This window comes from Ustilaginoidea virens, chromosome 5, assembly GCF_000687475.1.
Source record: "Ustilaginoidea virens chromosome 5, complete sequence".
In the NCBI taxonomy this organism is placed as follows: domain Eukaryota; kingdom Fungi; phylum Ascomycota; class Sordariomycetes; order Hypocreales; family Clavicipitaceae; genus Ustilaginoidea; species Ustilaginoidea virens.
Window position 1 is genome coordinate 3004034 of NC_057320.1, and position 22264 is coordinate 3026297.

General features: G+C 39.7%; 1 protein-coding gene across 1 annotated transcript; it reads left to right on the forward strand.

The window, feature by feature from the left end:
- Positions 1-20427: 20427 nt before the first annotated feature.
- UV8b_06590 (uncharacterized protein) lies at positions 20428-21918 on the forward strand (the record flags this gene model as incomplete). Its single annotated transcript, XM_043144087.1, has 1 exon — positions 20428-21918. The coding sequence occupies one exon, from the start codon at positions 20428-20430 to the stop codon at positions 21916-21918; it is 1491 nt and encodes a 496-aa protein (XP_043000022.1).
- Between the last annotated feature and the right edge of the window lie 346 nt (positions 21919-22264).

The window sequence follows — 22264 nt, forward strand, 5'->3', positions numbered from 1 at the left end:
GAAGGCCGAAAGTGCTGGTTTTGCCCATTTGGTAATCCCGTAGAAATGCGCCGCCTGTTGTAGGCCCTATGGCCCGCTGTGACCGGCCGCTGTGGCCGGCTGTGGGGCGCTGTGCCGGTGCCGTGACCGGCGCTGTGACCCACTATAATCGGCGTTGTGGGGCGCTATGCCCCACCATAGCGCCTGGTATAGCCACCGCGATATCTCAACGTAAAGACGTCGTATGGTAGCGAGACCAGTACCAAAATACAGCTAAAAAGGCGCTGATTTCAACAATAACCCTAAGCGTTTTTAGTAGTTAGTATCTCTTCGACCTCGAATTCCTTATACGGGGTATTAGAATCCCCTAGTAGGACTAATAGGGGGCCGGGCCTAGTATCTATAAGTATTTAGCTTAGCAGCAGGTCGGAAGCAGTATATTCTATAAGATTAATATAAAAAACTAGGTAGATACTATCGGGAATATTAAGTTAGATATTAAGCAGGGACAGGACAGCTATAATAGTATACTTAATAGATACCCAGTTAAGCTTTTTATAAGGCCGGTTAGTCTTAATATTCTATAGATTTAGCCAGACTTAGTCCCTAACTTAATAGCGTTCCACTAGGCATTAGGAGCGGTTTATCGCATCCTACTATTACTATTAAGTAAAGGCGATAGCGGCTTAAGCAAGTTTGCCCCCCTCTTATATTATAGCTAAGAAGCGCGCTATTCGCCCCTTAGGGGTTATTAAACTCGGCGTAATATCGGGGGGAGGTACTATAATAGGAGAGTTAAAGCTATTTAAAAGACGGTTCAGACTATATCTAGTAACTAAAGAAGTATAATTATTTAGAGTATATTAATAAGTCGTAAGATATTAGGGCTAATCGTATTAGTTAAATGCTATTTTAACGTATAAAATAGCTTAGACCTTTTGGTTTATATGCTCTATATTACTATCGGTCTATAGGTAGTATATAATCGAGAGGAGTTATTTAGTCTTAATAGCCTTATATATTATAGTCTAGAATTAGCCTACCTAATCTAAGCCTCTATTGCTAATAATCTAGGCGGGGAATCTATAATGCTACTATTAATAGTCGAAAAACTATTCTATATAATCTTCTGCTTATATCGAGTATATCGCTTTAAGCTAAATATACTTAAATAGGCGGTTGGTAATAACCATTAGGTAATATAGGTTAGAGGCATTTTAGGCTAGGAGGTTGGTTATAAAGTTAATAGAGATTTAAGACTAAAAATAATCTAGAATTAATAAAAGTTAGAGTAGGCCTTATCGCAATTAGCAGCTCTTATATACCCTATAGTATTAGCAATTCCAAATAAACTAAGCTACTTTAGATAATATTATTATTATTATTAAATTACTCTAGGGGGCTATTCTAAGCTAGAATTGCCTATCTAGTACTCCGGCAAATAATCCGGAAGGGAAAAACCCAAGGTCTAGGGGGAAAACCCTTCCTACTAGTACAATTATAACGACTAGGGAGTCGGGCCCCTAGGGGGGCCGATAGGTTTCCGGCATATAGGGAAGGTAGGTGTATTATCGCTTAGGATTATACCTAGCGGTAGTACTAGGAAGAGTGCGAGAGCGATCCAGAGAAAGTGGGTCCGGAAAAAGGTAGGTCTAGTATCTATAGGGGAAAGGTGGTCCCGGGTTAGTGCGCTATAAGTCGAAAGTAAAGTAGAGGTTATATAAGCGGGGCAGCGCCGGCTGCGCAGTATACGCGCCGGCTATACGGCGTGCGTATCGCGCGGGGGTATTAAAGCAAGAGTAAGGGAATTTTCTATTATTAGGGCCATATCGGCGGCGAATCGGCTGCAGGGGGGGTGCTTAGTAGAAGGCAAGCGGTATTAAGTTGGGGGTTAAGGTAAGCTAAGTATAAAGAGAGGGCGTAGGGGCCTCTAATCGGGCGAAAATATAAAGGTATAAATACCCCTTAATTTTTTAATCCCTTTTTCTTCTTTTCTATATAGCCATTATTTTTCTATATATAATCTCTTTAAGCCCTATTCTCTAGTACTATAGGGATAACGCTAACCCATACGGTAGGGCGGTAATAATAGCAGCAGCATTAGCATTAGCGATAGCGGCAGCAATAGTATTAGCAGCAGCAATAGCAGCAGCAGTAACAGCTATAGTAATAGCAATAATAATAATAGTAGTAATATGCCGAAAAAGTCGGCATTTTTAGATAAGGGGGTAGGTACTGCCTGCTCCTACCGTACTAGTATTACTAACCTATTATTATTAGCCCGGCGAGCCATAAGGCTAGCCCTACGATTTTTACCTAATATAAGCCGAAGACCCCAAATATTATTACTACTTTTAATAAGGTAAGACCCAACCGACTAAACTTTAATCCAACTAATATTTAAATAATAATAATACAGTATAATACTATATAAGGCCTAAGGCGGTGTATTTTATATATGCTACGGTAGGGAAGACCTATTAACCCCTTAAGCGGACTCCTAAGAACTAGGAGTCTATTTATACCTTTTTAGGTGCCTAAGAGGTACTAGCCACAGGGGGGGAGGTATATATAAAGTGCGGGGATTACATAGGATAGGTACTAATATAGACAGGTCGATAATATTGAAATCAGCGCCTTTTTAGCTGTATTTTGGTACTGGTCTCACCACCATACGACGTTTCTGCGTTGAGATATCGCGGTGGCTATACCAGGCGCTATGGTGGGGCACAGCGCCCCACAACGCCGATTACAGTGGGCCACAGCGCCGGTCACGGCACCGGCACAGCGCCCCACAGCCGGCCACAGCGGCCGGTCACAGCGGGCCATAGGGCCCACAACAGGCGGCGTATTTCTACGGGATTACCAAATGGGCAAACCTTGCTAATACCAGCACTTTCGGCCTTCTACATACAGTCACCCGCTATACCGGTCATTTACGGCAGACCGATATAGGGCTTCCGGCCCGTACGGCAGGCTGTTATAGGGCATCCGGCACACCGCTATAAGCCACTAGGCTTGGTTGGGTATGCACTGGGTAGGATATTGGGCACAGACTGGGCACGGTTGGGCAGACCGACTTTTCGTTGGGTTTTTCGCTATTTTTACGGTTTTTTATTATTTTCAACTACTTTTTTAAGATGGTAGAAATATACCTAAAATTCCCTCTTTCTAGCTAGAATAGTCACCAATAATTAGAATCAGATTTCCCTGATATCTTTACTCTGGTCAAACCCCGTATGTGCATTTTTAATCTTTAACCAGCTTATTTTATTCTGCAACGCCTTGTACGCCACTGTCGGTACTTAGTATACTTTCCAACAGTATTCTGAGTAACCATTTTGCAACAGGTTATAAGCCCGGTGTCTCAAGGCTTCCAGCTTAAGACTTTTTTTTTACGCTAACTTAGGATTTTAACGCATTTGGCAGCTAACCTTCTAGAAATCTACTAACAAGGGACTAATCATCCCAGATTTAGGAACCTAGCTACCACACCAAGCTGCAATACATCCTTACAATAGGATTTTCTAAGGTTATTCCTTAACGCAGCTTTCTTCTAGTTTTATCTAGATTTTTAGTCTTGATTTTCTTTGCATTTTTAAGACTTTCCGGCATCTTTTCTCTTCCTATAATGGCCAGTCAGAACGTTCCTACCGCTAATAACCCAGGCTATTAAGTCCCTAATACGGCAGAGGTAGAAGAATCTAATAATAATTAGGAAATTGCCCAGCTTAGGGAAGACTAATAGGAAATAAGAAAAGAATTTAACTATAAATTTAATCGAATTAATTCTAAAATCGATTTTTTAGCTGATAAGGTAGGCACCTTAGTAGACAGACTAATCAAGCCTGCTGCTAGCCTACCATTATAGGATATAATGGATATAGATACCTTCCAAACTCCTGAGGGTAAGGGAAATACCTCTCTACCCAAAGCCTAGTAACAACCCCTGCCGGTTCCATCCAGCATTAGCAGCCAAATTAGCGCTATAGCTATTAAGGAACTAGCTAAAACAGCCAACGGATTCTAGGAATCCTAAAAGCTAAGGGGGGCATCTAACTTCGACTAATAGAAACAGGCCCTTATGATTTAACTTAGGGTACTTAATATCGCTAAATTTATTGAAGAACCTTCTATTGCTAGCAAATTCAACGATTTAGAGCAAGCACTTTTACTATTACTTATTAAGAATAGTTGCATAGAAGGACCAGCTGCCGCTATTAATTGGTGTACTAACCTAGAGTCAGCCTTTACGTTACTCACTAAATAGTATTCTCACTCATTAGATGTACAGCGGACCCACCTATACCCTGCCTTCCATCAACTAAATTTTATAGGCTACAAAGGTACCTTGGAATCTTTCAACGCCTCCTTTAATAGCTACCTATCTAGGCTGTAAATTTTAGGCTCCTACATACAACCTTTCGACCAAATCAGCCAGTATTTATATACTGTAGAAGGGGTCTTTTTTTAGTGGGTAGAACGGTACCGCATAATGATAAGAATCGCCTATACTTAGGGAAATACATTAAATATTAACCTGCAATTTTATATGGTTGATTTACTAGAAGAATAACGCATTAAAGGATCATTAGTAGTAAGGGCTATTACCTACCTCGTAAAGGTCAAGGGTGCCGCTACTAATAATAGTAGCAAGCCAGCTAGTAATAATACTAGCAAGGGTGGTAAAAATACTACCACTAACGCCAACAAAAAGAAACAGGGGTCTTCTTCTACCTAATAATAAAGGTCTTCTTCAGCCATATAAGGCAAGCCGGAAAATAAGAAGAAGAAAGAAAAGAAAGATTCAGCTAATAAAGCAGATACCCTATAAAAGACCGACGAAAAGGAAAAGACTATTGATTCCTTTATATTAGGGAATTATAATACTCTAAGTCTTACACCTAGTAAGATAGCCTATTCTTCCTTTTAGGACCGCGAATATATGCAATTTCTAGCTACCAGCTATAGTGCATAATCCGGTGGGAAAATGCTAATAGATTCTTTGCTCTATAATACTGGTTCTACGGTGTATATTATTAACGATAAAAAGTATTTTACCTACTTTTAATACTATACCGGAAACAGACTAGTCATTAGCACAGGTGGTGGCCCAATCAAGCCTAGTAGGTGGGGCATAGCGCGTTTTACCGTGCTATAGGCTATTAACCCACCTCAGTGGGGCACCTTAGAACTAACTAACGCCCTCTTTATACTAGCTTTTAATATTAACATCTTTAGCGGCATTAAATACTATCTAAATCGTGGCAGTATTTAGGGCCAAAGCCTAGTTAATAATAATAATAAGTGCATTAGGCTTCTTAATTTTAAGAAGTATGGCTTCTTTTTATAATAAAAAGGGGTAGATTCGCCGTTTTTACACTATACTAGCCAACCGGTTTTATATAGTATCTCGGTCAAATTACCTACCCTAGCTAACCTAGAAGAATACGAGGAATATCCCCTACCAGAGGATTTACCTACCCCACCAGCTGACTCGGACCTTCCACTAGCTAATTCGCAAGCTGACCCACTAGCTAGTCCTGGTTTTTCGGTGGTACCAATAGAGGCTACTATTCCCAATACAGCCCAACCACTATAGAGGGCCCCGGTCGCCCTCAACCCAGCCCTAGTATCAGCAGCTGATATCGAGTATTAAAAGCTGCTATTACTAGCCGGACTTTGGCATATCCGGCTTAGGTATATTGGAATCCAACTTTTAAAGAAAACCTATGCATTAACCATAGGATTACCTGATCTCAATAAGGTAAAGGATTCTGATTTCAACTATATCGCCTATAAAAGGGCAAAGTCAGTTCGGCGTTTTACATCAGGGGCTATACCAGACCTTATATATTATTTAGATATTATAGAGGGTGATATTTTCCAAATTAATCCTCTTCTATATAATAAACGCCCTATTTGCCTTATTTTAGTTAACCGGAAATCATGTTTCTATTAGGTGTATTTACTACCCAATAAGGAAGGGCCCATAGTATTCCCAGTATTATAGGGGTTCTTCTAAGGTCTTAGGAATCGCTATAGCAAATCAGCTATTAAATTCTACTATAATGGTGGCAAGGAAATCAATAATGTTATTACAGCTTAGCTAGCTCTTAAGGGCATAGATTTTTTAACCTCTTCCCCTTATATTTACGAGCAAAATAGGTTAGTAGAATGCTTTATATAGGTTATCGTTGACCGACTTAGAGCTACTATACTTTGGTTTTAATTACCTTCTTACCTTTAGTCTGTAGTGATTCTTAGTATTACTACTTTGGTAAATCTAATAGTAGTCTTAAACCGTTCCTTATTACCTTTCGAGGAATTAAAGAAGGACTTTCCGGAAATTATATACTACTACCTACCCAACTTTACTAGCTTTAGGGCTATTAGTGCGGCTATAGAGGTGCTAATCCCTCCAGAAAAACGGGTTATTAGCTATAAGCTGGCCCCCCGGACCGAGTCAGGTAGGTTACTAGCTACGCTAGGTAACGGCACCTACCTCGTTTATATCCCATATCGCCGGGTCGTTACTAAGACCTCTTTTATTACTTTCACCTACTAAAATAAAGGTATAGGCCCTATTTCAAGTGGCCTAAAGGGCACTTTTGATTTCCAACCGCCTTTTAATTTAGAGGGGGTAAATATCGACTAAATTGCTCTAGAAGAGCCTATCTAGAAGTCGCCTCGCTTAGATATGCCTATTTCGTCTAAAACCGATAGTATAGGCCTAGTCGAAGGCACAGGCCTACCATAGGCTATGGATCTAATACAGCCTATAGGCCTACAAATGGGCCTAATACAGTATACGGATCCACCATAACTAGTAGGCCTACCACCAATTAGCCCGCTATAGCACTCTGCAATATTTCTTAGTAATTTGCTGTCTTTCGATTCTAAATCGCTTTAGCCTAACTCAGCTTTTCAGCTTAGGCAAGATGGTCCTTTTTTACTGGCTAAAGAATTTGCGCCTTTTTCCTATATAAAAAGGCTATAAATGCTAGGAAATGCAGAAAGTTCTCGTCACTAGGAATCTTAATCTTAGAGATTTTCCGAATCCGTTACAAAAGTAGGCATAACCCATATAAGTGAAAATTCTGATTTGCCCCACATAGCAAATTTTCAATAGTCCGAATCTTAAAGCCCTATATATACTGATTTTCTGCGACTTTCCGATATAATAGATTCTGCCTTTTCGCCCGGCTTCCTAGTAAATGCAGTATTTCGCTATAGTAAAACGCTGCCTACACTAGAATATCTGAAATTCGAGAGTCTAAATATCGCCTCAAATGAGAGACTATAGGAGAAAATATTTCGAGTATCAGAAAAGGTACCTATTCAGCCATACTAGGTTAGGGCTACTAGGGGTAGAATTCGAGGAAGAATATAGCCACAGATACGAGACATATAAGGTATCCTAGGTTATAGATACTATAGGTCACTTTTGGACCTATAGGCTAACCAATAGCCTAACCTACAGACTGACTAATAGTCTGACTAATAGTCTGACCTATAGACTGACTAATAGGGTGCTTTCCTACCCACCTAGCCGAAAAACGACCAGATTTTCGGATACCTAGGCAGCCCCCTAAAGGCTCCCACACAGGATTTCCCCCCTTCCTATGCTTTTTACCAGCAAATATACGATATTTACTATGCAGTAAAGATTAAGGCTGCAAAACGGGCCTTAGAAGGTGTGCCTAATAGCTGGAAGGAAGTCTTATATAGCCTACATAAGGATAGCTAGGTAAAAGCCTTATTTTCGGAATTTAAGTAATTAATCGATTTAAATGTCTTCCAATTTATTCCTAAGACTAATATTCCTACTAGTAGGAAAATATTGCGTAACCGGCCTATTTTTCGCGTTAAGAAAAATGCAAATAATAACCCGGTTAAATATAAGGCACGATTAGTTATTAAAGGCTTTATGCAGGTATTTAGGCAAGACTTTATAGAGACCTATGCCTCTACTTCGATCTTACTAATATAGAGGATTATCCTTACTCTTACTATTGCAAACAATTAGGAAATAGAGCAGATCGACTTTATTAGTGCCTTTCTAAATAGTGAACTACTAGAGACGATTTATATAGAGATTCCAGCTGGTTTTCTAGAATTTGCAGAAAGCCTACTCTTACCTAACCTAGCCTTATAGTCTGACCAGCAGCATCATCGACTTCTAGCCTTACTTACTAAGGTTGGATATAACCCCTCTGTATCACAGGTCATACTATTAAAGAAAGCCTTATATGGGCTAAAATAAGGCCCTCGCGAATAGCAGTTACAGTTAAAAGACCTTCTAGTGCAAGAGGGTTTTAAGCTATTACTTTCTAATGCTGCCGTCTTCTATAATAAAGGAATGCATACCTTTATTATGACCTATATAGATGACTGCTTGATTATCGGTCCAGACCTTAGCTATATTGACCAGCTTAAGGCTAAATTCCATAAAGTTTATACTATAAAAGACCGAGGACCTGCCTCCTTCTTTCTTAGAGTATAGATTATTAGGGATAGAGAAAAGGGCCTATTATAGCTGCACCAATCGCAATTTATTGCAGAAGTCCTTAAGAAGTTTAACCTTAAGGACGCACGACCGCATCTAATCCCGCTATAGCCCGGTATACTTACTGAAGCTGACGATACGCCGCTAGATGCTAGTAATTAATACTTATTCCAGCAGCTAGTAGGGATATCGATATGGTTGATAATGATATTAAGATCTAACCTTGCCTTTCCAATGCAATACCTATTACGATATATGCAATAGGCTTCTACTATACAGCTTAATGCTGCTAAGGGCGCTTTTCGCTATTTAGCTGGTACGGCAAATATAGCCATTTATTACCGAGCCGCTAAAGCTACTGTAATATTAGCTGTATTTTCTAATAGCGATTTTGCTGGGTGCCGGCTGACTTCGAAGTCTACTAGTAGTTATCTTACTATCTTGAATGGTAGGCCTATTAGCTAGAGGTTAAAACGGTCTTCGACTATGGTTTTATTAACGCTTAAAGCCAAGTCTGATGTAATGCTTGAGGCGCTTCGCGAAGTGGAATGGATATCTAATTTATTTAAAGAAATCCAGGTCGATATTCAACGCCTGATACCACTATACTGCGATAACTAAGGGTCTATTTCTAATGTAAATAACCCAAATCAGCATGCCCGCACTAAGCATACCTTGCTTAAATTCCGGTATATATGTGAGAAGGCCCACGGTGGCCTAGTAAAAATATCTTATTTACCCACGACAGATATGCCTGCAGATATACTTACCAAACCACTCCCAAGCCCGAAATTCCCCATATTTCGGCAATTATTAGGGCTGCAATCCCTATAATTTTTTCTTCTTTTTTATAGGACTTCTTTCTTTTATTCTAACGCTAGGATTAGCCATATTGCTAATCAAAGGGGGTGTTGAAATCAGCGCCTTTTTAGCTATATTTTGGTACTGGTCTCACCACCATACGACGTTTCTGCGTTGAGATATCGCGGTGGCTATACCAGGCGCTATAGTGGGGCACAGCGCCCCATAACGCCGATTACAGTGGGCCATAGCGCCGGTCACGGCACCGGCACAGCGCCCCACAGCCGGCCACAGCGGCCGGTCACAGCGGGCCACAGGGCCCACAACAGGCGGCGCATTTCTACGGGATTACTAAATGGGCAAACCTTACTAATACCAGCACTTTCGGCCTTCTACATACAGTCACCCGCTACACCGGTCATTTACGGCAGACCGATATAGGGCTTCCGGCCCGTACGGCAGGCTGTTATAGGGCATCCGGCACACCGCTATAAGCTACTGGGCTTGGTTGGGTATACACTAGGTAGGATATTAGGCACAGACTGGGCACGGTTGGGCAGACCGACTTTTCGTCGGGTTTTTCGCTATTTTTGCGGTTTTTCATTATTTTCAACCACTTTTTCAAGATGGTAGAAATATGCCCAAAATTCCCTCTTTCTAGCTAGAATAGTCACCAACAATTAGAATCAGATTTCCCTGATATCTTTGCTCTGGTCAAACCCCGTATATGCGTTTTTAATCTTTAACCAGCTTGTTTTATTCTGCAATGCCTTGTACGCCACTGTCGGTACTTAGTATACTTTCCAACAGTGTTCTGAGTAACCATTTTGCAACAGATAACTACTACGCCCTTTAGTTAAAGGCGTAGTAGGCATTAACTGCTTACAGTAGGGGGAAGGTAGCAGTAGCAGCGGTAGTAGTAGGGGGGAGTATTACTCCTAGGGTGACCTAAAAGGCGCTAGACCTTAAGGAGCGCAAGATAAAAGCATTAGAGGGCATCTAGGCCGTATTAAAGCTATTCGTCTTTTAAAGGCAAAAGAGGGCGGTAAAAGGGGAGGGGGAGAGGGGGGAAAAAGAGGGGGGCTACTACAGGGGCCGGCAGGGGAGGGGGAAGGGGGGGGGGAGGGGGGCTTTAATATTAATATTATAGCTTTAGAGTAGCTAAGAATTAATCGTATTTATCTGCCTATTATATCTCTTCTTTCCTATATTGGGATATTATTATTAGATATTAGGGGTAGTATCGGGCGGTTAGGGTCGGCCTAGTGCCTCTATAGGGGTAGGTCGCTAAAGTAATTAAGTAAGCTAGAACTAATCGAAGCGGTTAAGGCTAAAGATCTAGTATATAAGTCGGCAGGTAAGGCTTAGCTTATTAAGGGTAATAAAGATCCTTTAGCAGTCTTAAAAGAGGCTTAGGCCGGTCTTATATAACTATTAGCGCTATCGTCTATATTTTAGGCAAGAGAGGATTAGGTAATAATAGTCTTTAAGGGCCTCCCTATATCAGCAGAAAGGCAAAGGTATAATAAGGACTTAATGCTAATAGAGGAAGGAGTTTAATCCGATCTTTTCTATACGAAATTAAATAAATACGGCCAATTTATATTTAAGGAGGCTATTATAGAGCTAAATTATTATAGCTATAGATTAGAAATCTAGGGCCCTCTCTGCCGCTATAGGCCTATACTATTACTATCTTGCTCTTACGGCGGCTTAGTATTTAGACTACTTAGTAAGCCACTCTTTTGCTAGATATTCCTTAGCTATTAGCTACTATAGGTCGAGTTCTAAAAACGGGATATATATCTAGGGTCCTTTATAATCGCTTTACTAATAGTATTAGAGTATCACTACTACCGCAGCAAAAGTATAATTAATTCGCTTAGCTATCCTAGTCTTTACCATTCTTTCTAAAAATCGCTAGTAGATATAGTTTAGGTATAAATCGATAGGTAGTATAACTGCCTTAGTCTTAAGGATATCTATTAGTATAGCCTTAAAGGCCTTAATAATAATTCGAAAGCAAAATAATTATTCTATAGTTAATAATTTTGCAATACCTTTCGCTACCCTGCCGGGGGCAATAGGGGTATATTAAACTCCCACGCTAAAGGCAATAATAATGCGAATAACCTATATATAGATTAATCGGGCCTCCCTATATTAATATCCCTATATAGAAGCCGCTATTACTATAAGGGCGAGTCGCTACCGCTTAAGCTTTTTAGCTATTTTTATGCGGTATTTACGCTACTAAAGTTTTCGGTAGATTTTAACCCCTAAGAAATAGGCATACTACTTTAACTGAATTATTATAGTCCTAAATCGGACTAATATCTTATCTGCCTTATAGGCGTATATAAAATAGATAAGCTTATTCTTCTTTAGGTTGAAATTAAGCCTAGCTTACTTAGACTACTCTTTATAGATTATTTATACCTTTTCGAGTAGGGTTTAGGTCTCCTTTATACTCCTCCTATATGCTATAATATTAGTATTATCTATAAACCCTAGGGTAATAATAGAGGCTACTTCTTTAAGCCTTTTATAGAATAGTATAATATAGACTAAAAAAAGGATAAAAAAGAAGGGAGACCCTTATAAGACCCCGGCAGTAATAAATAGGTTATCGGTTAATTTACCCTTAAAGTAAATTTATACTATATAAAAGTCGGTAAAGCCGTAGACCTATACTGCAATCTATAGCGGCAATCCTTTTTTTAAAAGTAGGTAAATAAGTCGAATATAATTTACTATATTAAAGGCTGCAGATATATTAAGCTAAAGGAGTGAAGCGATCCTACTATAGTGCTATACTATACAAACTATTTCCATAAAAGTACTAAGGGCTATATCTATAGAATGATTAACTCTATTTCCTATCTAAAGATCTAAAAGTAGGTTGCCCTCCTTAAGGGCGGTAGTAAGCTAATATACTACTATAGCTTCTAGGACTTTACTAGTTAGGTTAAGTAAAGATATCGGTCTCTAGCCTCCTATTTTAAAGTATTCCTCTAGTTTCTTTCCCAGCTTTTTTAATATAATTATATAGGCCTCTTAGAATTAAGCCGGATAATACTTAATATAGTAGGACTTATTAAGAAGGTGGGTAAAAGCTATAATTAAAGGGGGGCCATATGCCTTAAGGAATCCTATAGATAGCCTATCCGGTCTAAAGGCCTTCTAGCTAACTATATAGTAAAGGGCGGTATAGACCTTTTCGTATATAAATCTTTTATACGGCGGGAACTCTATATTAGCAAATTAGGGGAAGGTCGGGTCTAGTATATCTTTAAATATTATATAGGACTAAAGGAAGAAATGTTAAGCAAGGACCTATACTTTTTCGCTATATATAGTTGCTAAGGGGTAGCTAAAGCTAGCGCATTTAAATAGTAGGATCTCCTTAGACTCGGGGGGGAGGCTACTATATAGTTTAGCCTATCATTCTAGGGACTAAAGGTCTGTATTCTATACTATAGCTTTCCTTAATGCCTCTCTCTAGGAGTATTATCGCTCTTCTTATATAACCTAGATTTAGGTAGCTCCTGCATCTTAGGCAGCCCTATAGTTTTTAAGGGTATAGTATACTACTTACTTCTAGTACGCTTTCTTTATAGCAGTAGCGGCTATTTTTATACGGTTATTCCACTATAGTTCTATAGCAGGGGCTCTAGGGGTTTTCTTTAGGGCTATAATATCTATAATTTCTTAGAGTTAGTAAATAAGCTATTTAGTATATACGTCTATTTCTTTAGGAGAGTTAAGCGGGGCTGTAATAGCGGCAGGTATAAGGCGGTTTTTAGCTTCTGCCTAAATAAGGTATCGGTCGAGGGATTTCTAGCTATTTTTTAGGTAAGCTTTAGCGGCTTATAGGTTGCCGGTATCGATATAGATAAGCTATAAGATATAGTCAGACCCATTAAGGTCTATATTGCCGAGATACTTAATAATAAGATCTTATATAACCTAGGCATAGTCTATAGTGCTATTTCTTTTATTTAGCGCTCGCTATATAATTTCGCTATAGGGGGTCGCTAGGCCGAATCTCTACCGCATTATAAGGTTAAAAAGGGTATTAATACTAGGTAAGGTTCTATCCAGGCTATCCTATAAGGGATAGTATATATTAAACTTCCCGACGAATACACTTTAAGGTCGGGGCAAAAGCCTTATAAGGTCTATAAGGGGGGTAGTCCAGTTATATTTATAGCCTAGGGAGTAGATAGAATAAATATCGGTTTCAAAAAGGCAGACCTTATACTAATTAGGTCCTTTCTTAGTAGTCTATATACTAAGACCGTGCCGCTTATAGATATATATCGCCACTCGTCTCCTATAAGCTGCTAATATATACTTATTAAGGCTCGGGCTTAATAGGACACGGCTAAGCATAATAGGTTCTTAAATCGCTATAACATTAGGTTCGCTTTAGTAGTAAAGCGCTATTTATATAAAAGAGGTTTTCTTCTATATATTCTAGTAAAAGACTAATATTATACGGATAGGTATATAGGGGTCGGTAGCAGCGGTATATCAATAATTATAGCAGAGGCAGAGGTTAGGGCTAGAGCAGGTATAAGCTCTAAGGCCAATAGGGTCCTAGTCTATCCTAGCATTAAGACTAGTTATAAGAACGCAGTAAAGATATAGTTTAGTCTAGCATTAAATATTCCTCTAGAGATAGAGCCCCCTCGGCTAAGGCAGCAGCTATATTTATATAGGGAGGATCCTCTTAAGATAATATGCTTAATCGGTTCCCTTAGGGATAAGGTGCTAGCTACTCTATATCGGTTCTATTCCGCAATAGGAGTAGTATTTATAGATATTACAGGAGGCGCTATAAAGAGCCTAGGTCGGCTAGCATAAGAATTCCTAGCTGACTCTTACTATTCGTTCGAAGTTCTATAGAGGCGGGACCACGCCAGGTGCGGGCCTTTATAATTAAGGCATGCGCCGCATCGGCCGCACCATAGGGCCGCTACATAATAGGCCGCGATATGTCTAAACTTAAAGCAGTTATAGCACTATTTAGGGTATAAGGCGTCATTATAAGGTTCAGCTTCGAATATCTCTACCTAGTAGATAATACCAGACTTATAGAGCTTATTGGCAAGGTCAATAGAGTTTACGCCTATAATTAGGGGCGCACGTATAGCAGTCCCATATAGGCGGCAGGGGGAGGCTCTAATAAAGCCTTCTCTATTCGCTTTAGTAAGATTTCGGTAGATTTCTTCAATTGCGATATTCGCTATATAGCTAATAAGGAAATTCTTAATAATAAGACTAAATAAGCATTAGTTTAATTCTACCTTTTACCTAAAGGCGGGTCGGACCTAGGTCGTATCGGCAATAAGACTTTTTGCTATTTCTTCTATAAAGGTGACAATAATATCGCCGCTATATAGCCTATATACCGCGACCGCGGCATTCCTAGTAGTAGCTCTATTAACAGCATTTATAATTTCGACCGGTATTTAGTTGTATAGGACCTTGCTAATACTATTGCCTTTAATTAAAATTTCCCTATAGATATATAGCGGGACCGGAAGGAGAGCGATAGTATATTAGGGTGGTATAGTAGTGGCGGTATATCCTCGTGCCGCAATATTTGCCTAGGTGGTAGCTAGCGCCTATTTCGGGATATCCTAGAGGGCTGATTTAATAGCTTTTTCGATAGTCTTCAAAATTGTATTAGTAAGGGTACCGATAGGGTCCGGGATAGCCTTACCGTAGGCCGCATCGGCCACAATTTCTATAATTTCTCGCACTCATCCTAGCACCGCTAAGGGGATATAATCCTAAAGCTTTTTTATCGATTCTTTAATTATAACAGCAGTAGGTTGCTTCCGCTCCTAGGCAGGCTCGGTTTCAGTCTAATTACACTATATACTATTTACGATCGTAGTGGTAGGGTTATGGCGGCTGTATATAATGCCGCCCCTATTCCCTCTGTCGATATTTATTACTTCGTTCGCGCCCGCTGTGCCTATTCTTTAGATGCGATATGCTATAGGTAAGGGGGGTAAACAGACGAGAGGAAGCGATTAGGATTATCAGAATTGATTTTAGAGGCGGTTCCATGCCGCTACCTAGGTGCGGGCGAAATCGCGAAGAGTTTTTTATACTTACTTTAGATAATATACTATTAAAGTAATAGTCTTATTATAGGAGTTAGAAGGTTGTATTCTTCCCTAGGTGCCTTATAGTAGGGGAGTTATAGTATTATTAGATTACTATAATTATTAGCGGCTTAAACGAAAAGAGCTAAACCCGGCCTTAATAGAGTAGCGCTCTATAAGTATTTAGGGTATAATCTGCGATCTACTTTCTAATCTTCGCCTCTATAGGGAATTATTATTCTCTATTTACTATAGCCTTCTACTAAGCCTAATATAGTTTATCTTCGGCTATAGCCTAATCCTAAAGTGCCTATAGGTATATATTGGTAAAGACTTAAGAGCTGTTAGGTAGGGAGATTCTAATCGATAAAGCCGCTATTAGTATATCCTCTATTATATCTAGGGCTATAGTTAGCCGATCTCCTATTAGGTCTAGCTAGACCTCTATCGGGTCTGCCTCTATAGTAGAGATAGATAGTAGTTAAAGGATTTAGTTAAACCTTAGAGCTATACTATCTGCTTTTTACTCTTATTATAAGAGTGCATTAGGGTATTAGGCCTATAAGCCGGGCTAGTACTAAAAGTAGAAGTTAAAAAGGGCTAACGTTTTAACTTATCGCGCTTAATATTCTAATATCTCCTTTAGTTAGGCGAAATATTTAAGGTTCTTATAGTCTATAAGAATTATAAATAGAGTAGTAATAAAATAGAGTTTAATTAATTATACCTTAAGACATAAGATAATAGTAAGCAGCTCCTTATCGTAGATAGTATAATTCCGTTTAGCTTTTATAAGCTATACTAAATAGTATGCGATTAGGTAAAGTATTTTATCCTCCCTAATTTAAAAAAGGCAGCTACTAATAATTATACTAAAGCTATCTGCCTTAAAGATCGTTTCTTTCTTAGAGTCTTATTAGGCGAGGATTAAATATAAGATAAAGTACTATTTAAATACTTAAAAAGCCTTTTCTTCCTCTTTAAATTATTAAAAGGGGATACCCTTTTGTATTAATCGAACTAGGGGCTTAGCTAAATAAGAGAAATTCAAGATAAAATCGTAATAGAAGTTTATAAACCCTAAAAAGCTTTAGATGCCTTATAATTTCATAGGGGCTTTTTACTCTTAGATCGCCTTAATCTTCTTAAGGTTTAGGCAGATCTCCTTTCTTACTATTATAATATAGCTAAGGTAGTAGACCTCTTTTACTATAAAATTATATTTATTTAGGTCTAAATTTAAGCTAGTATTTTATAGGCACCGAAGGATAACCTTAATGCAGTCTATATATTCCTTCTATAAGCCTCCGGTATAGACTAAAATATTATCTAGATAAATAGTAGTAAAATCCCCTAATAAGTCCCCTAAGGCCCTATTAATATAATGCTAAAATATTATAAGGGCCTTAGTTAGGCTAAAGGGGGTTACTAACTATTTAAAAAGACTAAAATAGGTCTAGAATATAATTAGGTATTTATCGCCCTCGGCGATATAGATTTTATAGAATGCGGTATGGATATCTACCTTTATAAACTACTTCGCCTAAGATAAGGAGTATAGTATCTCCTTAATTAAAGGAAGGGGGTATTAGTCTTATATTATAACCTTATTTAGGGCTTAATAGTCTACGCAAAAATGCTATCTATTGCTTACCTTTCTTACGAATAGAATTAATGCCGCTACTAATAAGGAGCTTATGTAGATCTACCTTTTATTTATAAGGTTTATTACCTATCTCCGAATCTTAAATAGCTAGTCCTATGGTATATTATATAGCGGTCCCTATAGGAGGTCGGGTGGCCCCCTATTTAGGGTCGGTTTAAGCTTAATATAGTAATCTAGTATACTCTAGTATAGTAGGAGGCTAGAAGCTTTTGCCTTATTAAAAAAGTTAGTGAAGTCCTAAAGCTCTAGTAATAGGGTCTATAGCTAGGCTAGAGGGGAAGCTAAATCCTAATACAGTAAGAGTATAATGCAGAGGATATATATAAGCTCCTATAGGCTTATAAGGAAGAAGGAGGTTAAATTATCTTAAGTGCGTATTATGCATTATAGTATACTATAAAAGACTAATCTAAGAATATTAATTATAGCGGGCCTAGAGGATCGAGTGGTTAATTCCTTTATAAGTAGGCTATTAGTGGCTCTAATTCTTAATTAATACTATTTCGCCTATAGTTCGATATTATAGTACTCTATCTAAGGTAACCTTAGGATAATATCGCAGGTAAGGCCCGGGATGATATATAGTATTATAGCTAATAGCTATCTATTGATATTAATATCGATATAAATAGTATAAATAATTAAAGGGGTAGTCTATTATTCTCCCGATTGATTCTTTATATCTATTATAATCCTAAGTTTCCTATAAGATAGTAGGCAGATAGGCTAAAGTTTTAACTTTTAGATAGTTCTTTTGCTTATCGTACTATAGCAGTTATAATTAAAATTAATTAGGGTATTAATAAAGGTAGAATTATTATATAATATTAGGACTAAAAAGGGGTATCTATCTATACGGTCTTTAATATTATTAATCTCCTTTATATAGTATTCCTATCGTAATCTAGCTAGGGGCTGGGTGCGTTTTTTAAGCCCTTTTGCGAGACTCGGCTTAAGGGCTAATCTTTCCCCTAGGAATTACTATTATTGCTATCTCTAAGCTCGGCGATTTATAAGGCTTTTATAGCCTTTAGGTCTATAGAAGCTATAGTTATCTTTAGTAGAGGCTAGGCCGGCCTTAGCTTATATTCTAGCATTTTATAGCCGGTATCCCTATATTAGGTATAAAGTGATTTCTAATAGTACTCTTTAAGGATCTCTTTTAAAACCTATACTATCCTTTTAGTAAATAACTTCTTTTTACCCTTCGAACCTAGCTTATTAATGCCTATTATAGGCGTATTACTATCCTTATCCCGAGCGGTTGCCTATAGGTCTTAGGCATTATCATTATAATTCCAGTAAAGATCTATATAGCGTTTTGTAGTAAGGCTTATCTTTAGGTCGATAGCGATTTTATAGTACTATATAACGGCCGCATTATAATCCTTATAGGAGACCTTTAGGCCGATAATCTTTTCTAATATATAAGGGTTAAAGGCGGATTAAAGTATTTTTAGCTTTACTGACTTAAGCTAATTAAGCCCCTTTACTAATACTAATTTTTCCTTAAAGTATATAAAAAAGGCTAAAAAGGGTTCTTTCGGCATCTAATAGAAGGTATATTTAAGCTTAGTAATCGCATATTCCTCCCGATATAGATCCTTAAAAAGTTACTATAGGTAATTAAAGAAGGCTATAGGGCGGTAATAGAAGGCCGCGCTATTCTTAAAGAATACTATAATTTAGGATTAGACTATAGCCAAGAGGTTCTAATAGATAAATATCTATTAGGTCTTATCGTTATTAATAAAGTTTCAATCGATCTCTAACTTATATTTTATAAAGGTCTTCTATACGGTAAATATAGCCTTTTTGCTATTAAAGGATTCTTTGACCGGTATTGGCTTATATTTTTATTAGGTTTCCTTTAGAATTAAGATAGAGTCGGTCTAAAATCAGTCTAGGGTCAATATAGGTACTAATAATAGTTATTACTGTATTTAGTTAATAAGAGCCTATATCTAACGCTTAGTCTGCTCGGCTTAAGCGTATATCCGGTGCTCACTCTTTTAGCTTTAGGATAGCTATTCTTAGAACCTTATATTAAGTATTTCTATTGCATTTGTAATTGACTCTAGTTATGCGGCCTATTATCGAGTGGGGGCGCATTAGGTATTATCCGAGCCTATAATATTCTATAAGGGGTCTATATCTATTATCGGCAGTTATATAAGATATAATAATAAAAGTTGAGAGAGTTTTATTAATTGTAATAGACTAGCCCTAGGGCGACTGCAAATAGGCGTTAATCGGATGTATTAATAAAACTAAGGAGGAAGGGAGAAGAGCCCGAATCGGGTCACTTCTGCAGTCTATATACATCTATATATAGCGCGGGCTAGAGCCCTAATATTGCCCTATAGGCCCGCGCGTCTACCTTATGTCATCCGTTCTAGACTAGGCACGGGCGCAGCCCGAGCCTCAGTCAATCCATAACACGGGTATAGCCCGAGTCCGTGATACGATATAGGTATTAATGCTAATGCCTGCGTGGAATAGATAGGTTCATCTAATTCTTACGCTAGCAGAAGAGGCATATTTAGTATTATCGAACCCTTAGGATTAATGAATATCTAAATATCATCCTCTAAAGCACGCTTTTAAATGTAATTATACTAGATATCCTAATCATATCGGGACATCAGCTTAACTGCTGGTTTGGAGCTATTATTAGTAATAGTACCCATTTTCGCTAATAATGATGTTTAGGGCACGAATTGATCTGACGAAAATAGTGGTCAAGATGTCGGTTAGTTAATTTTAAAGGAAATATCGCTATTTTCCTCCTAAATAGCCTCCTTTTTGATTGATGAGGCCATACGAGTATATTAGTAATAAGGCTTTTGACGGATTCAATAGGGAACCCGGAGCTTACTCAAATAAGATCCAGAAAACAGTGGCTTCTATAGCAAAATAAAGATAACAGTTGATCTTAAGGCTAGGCCACAAGGTAAGGGATAAGAATGAGGTTTTTTTATTGTGATATTTACGTAATTGCTACCATGTCAGAATGCACAGGGAAAATGCGATAATGCTTGATTGAAGGAACTAAGTCCCCTCTAAGAGACTTGTGTTCCCAGCTATTTATAGTGGGATAGGGGGTACCCCTAAGGGCTTACTGATCCAGGGGGAACTCTGCACATCCTACCTCGGATATGACAGATATCCACATTACAGACAGCCAATTTCCCTCCGACACCAAGTCAGTTCTTATCTTATCAGCAACACCTCTCGGATTTTTTTTTCTGTTTTTCTTCTTACTCTGGCCCCTGACCGACCATCTGGGGGAACTTGGTAACGTCGCCGACTTCTTCTCCAGCTAGACTCATCCGGACAGTTATTTAAAAATGGCTAAACGAAAAAGACAAGCCAACAGCGGGGGCGAAACAACGTCCGAGGCTGTGCAACCCAAAAAACCCAGAGGCGCTTCCGGTTCGAAATCAACTACTTCGACAACTACGCAAGCCGAAACACTCCAGATTATCGTGGGATCATACGATCAAGTTCTTCATGGTTTGACGGCAACTGTCGAGGGCGAAAGCGCGAAATTCTCAGATACTTTTCTCTTCAACGCACACAACTCTGCAATTCGATGCGTCGCCGTATCGCCCCCTTCCGCAGCTGCACCTGGCCAAACACAAAAGGTTCTGCTCGCCTCGGGAGGAACCGACGAACGAATCAACCTTTACACATTGTCTGCGCATCCGCCGAGCAGCAAGAGAAAAAACGCGCTTGCCGACGTGGCACCACGACCGATTTTGGAGAACCCCAAGAACAGGGAGCTGGGCACGCTGCTGCACCATACCTCGACTATCACGGCACTTTGCTTTCCGACGCGCTCAAAGTTGCTCGCTTCTAGCGAGGACTCGACCATTTCAGTGACACGCACGAGGGATTGGTCCGTCTTGAGTACCATCAAGGCGCCTGTTCCGAAGCCACAAGGAAGACCGAGCGGCGATACCGCTCCCTTCGGAGGTACTCCTTGCGGGGTGAACGATTTTGCCATCCACCCAAGCATGAAGGTGATGATTAGCGTGAGCAAAGGCGAGAGATGCATGCGGCTGTGGAACCTGGTTACCGGCAAAAAAGCTGGCGTCTTGGGCTTCAGCAGAGAAACGCTTCAAGAGATTGGGGAAGGGAAACATTCGACAGGGGAAGGGCGAAGAGTTGTTTGGGGCAATGTGGATGGAACCGACGAATTCGCCGTGGGATTCGATCGCGACATTGTTGTCTTTGGTATGGATAGCATGCCGAAATGTCGCATCATGCAGCAGGCGCGAACCAAGGTTCACCAGTTTACCTACGTTACCGTTGACGAAGAATCCGGCCGTGCCTTGTTGGCTGTGGCTACGGAGGACGGGCGCATAGTATTCTTCTCCACTCGAACCGAGGATTTGTCACCTCCCACGGAGGTTCAGGGCAAGGCGGGAACTCTGCAGGTGGCAAAGCAGGTGGGATTCGTCGGCGGCAAAGCCGAAGGCATATCTGGCAGGATAAAAGCCATGGTCATGATACCGAGCGAAGCAGCCAGGGGGACAGTCTATTTGGTCGGAGCGAGCAGCGAGGGTCAGGTGCGACTGTGGACCATTGAGCTCAGGTCATTATTGGCTGGCATGTCCAAGAAGAAGGCAGGCGAAAAGCCGACTGGAAAGTTGCTGGGGACGTATGAGACGCAAAACCGAATTACATGTGTGGCAGGGTACTTGATGATATCGCGGCCTGATGGCGCGGAGGATAGCGAAGCTGAGGATCCGTTTGACGAGGATGACGAGGATGACGAGGATGACGACGACGACGACGACGACGACAAAGATGACAGCGAAGATGACGATGAGTGAAAGCTGCCCCGTTTATATATGGTCTGGCGTCAACAGCAGGACATGTACGGTCGGTTGCCTATTGTCTCGTATGTAACAAGTGATGTGTAATAGCAGGCTCATAGGTGCCCCGGTGCAAAGACCCGCGGTGGCTGCGGTACGTGAAGGCTTTTAATTTAAGCAGAAAGCAGAAAGCAGCGCTGTCCGTTTCCGTCAACAAATCCATTCGACTGTTGCGTTTTACTGGATGAATTCACCTCTCGCATGTCGCTCGTTTTATCGTGTTCATGTTGATGGCTACGCACGGATTACGCACCAGTGGGGCGAGCTGGGGGCGAACACAACGGTGGCGACGGAGGACGCTAGC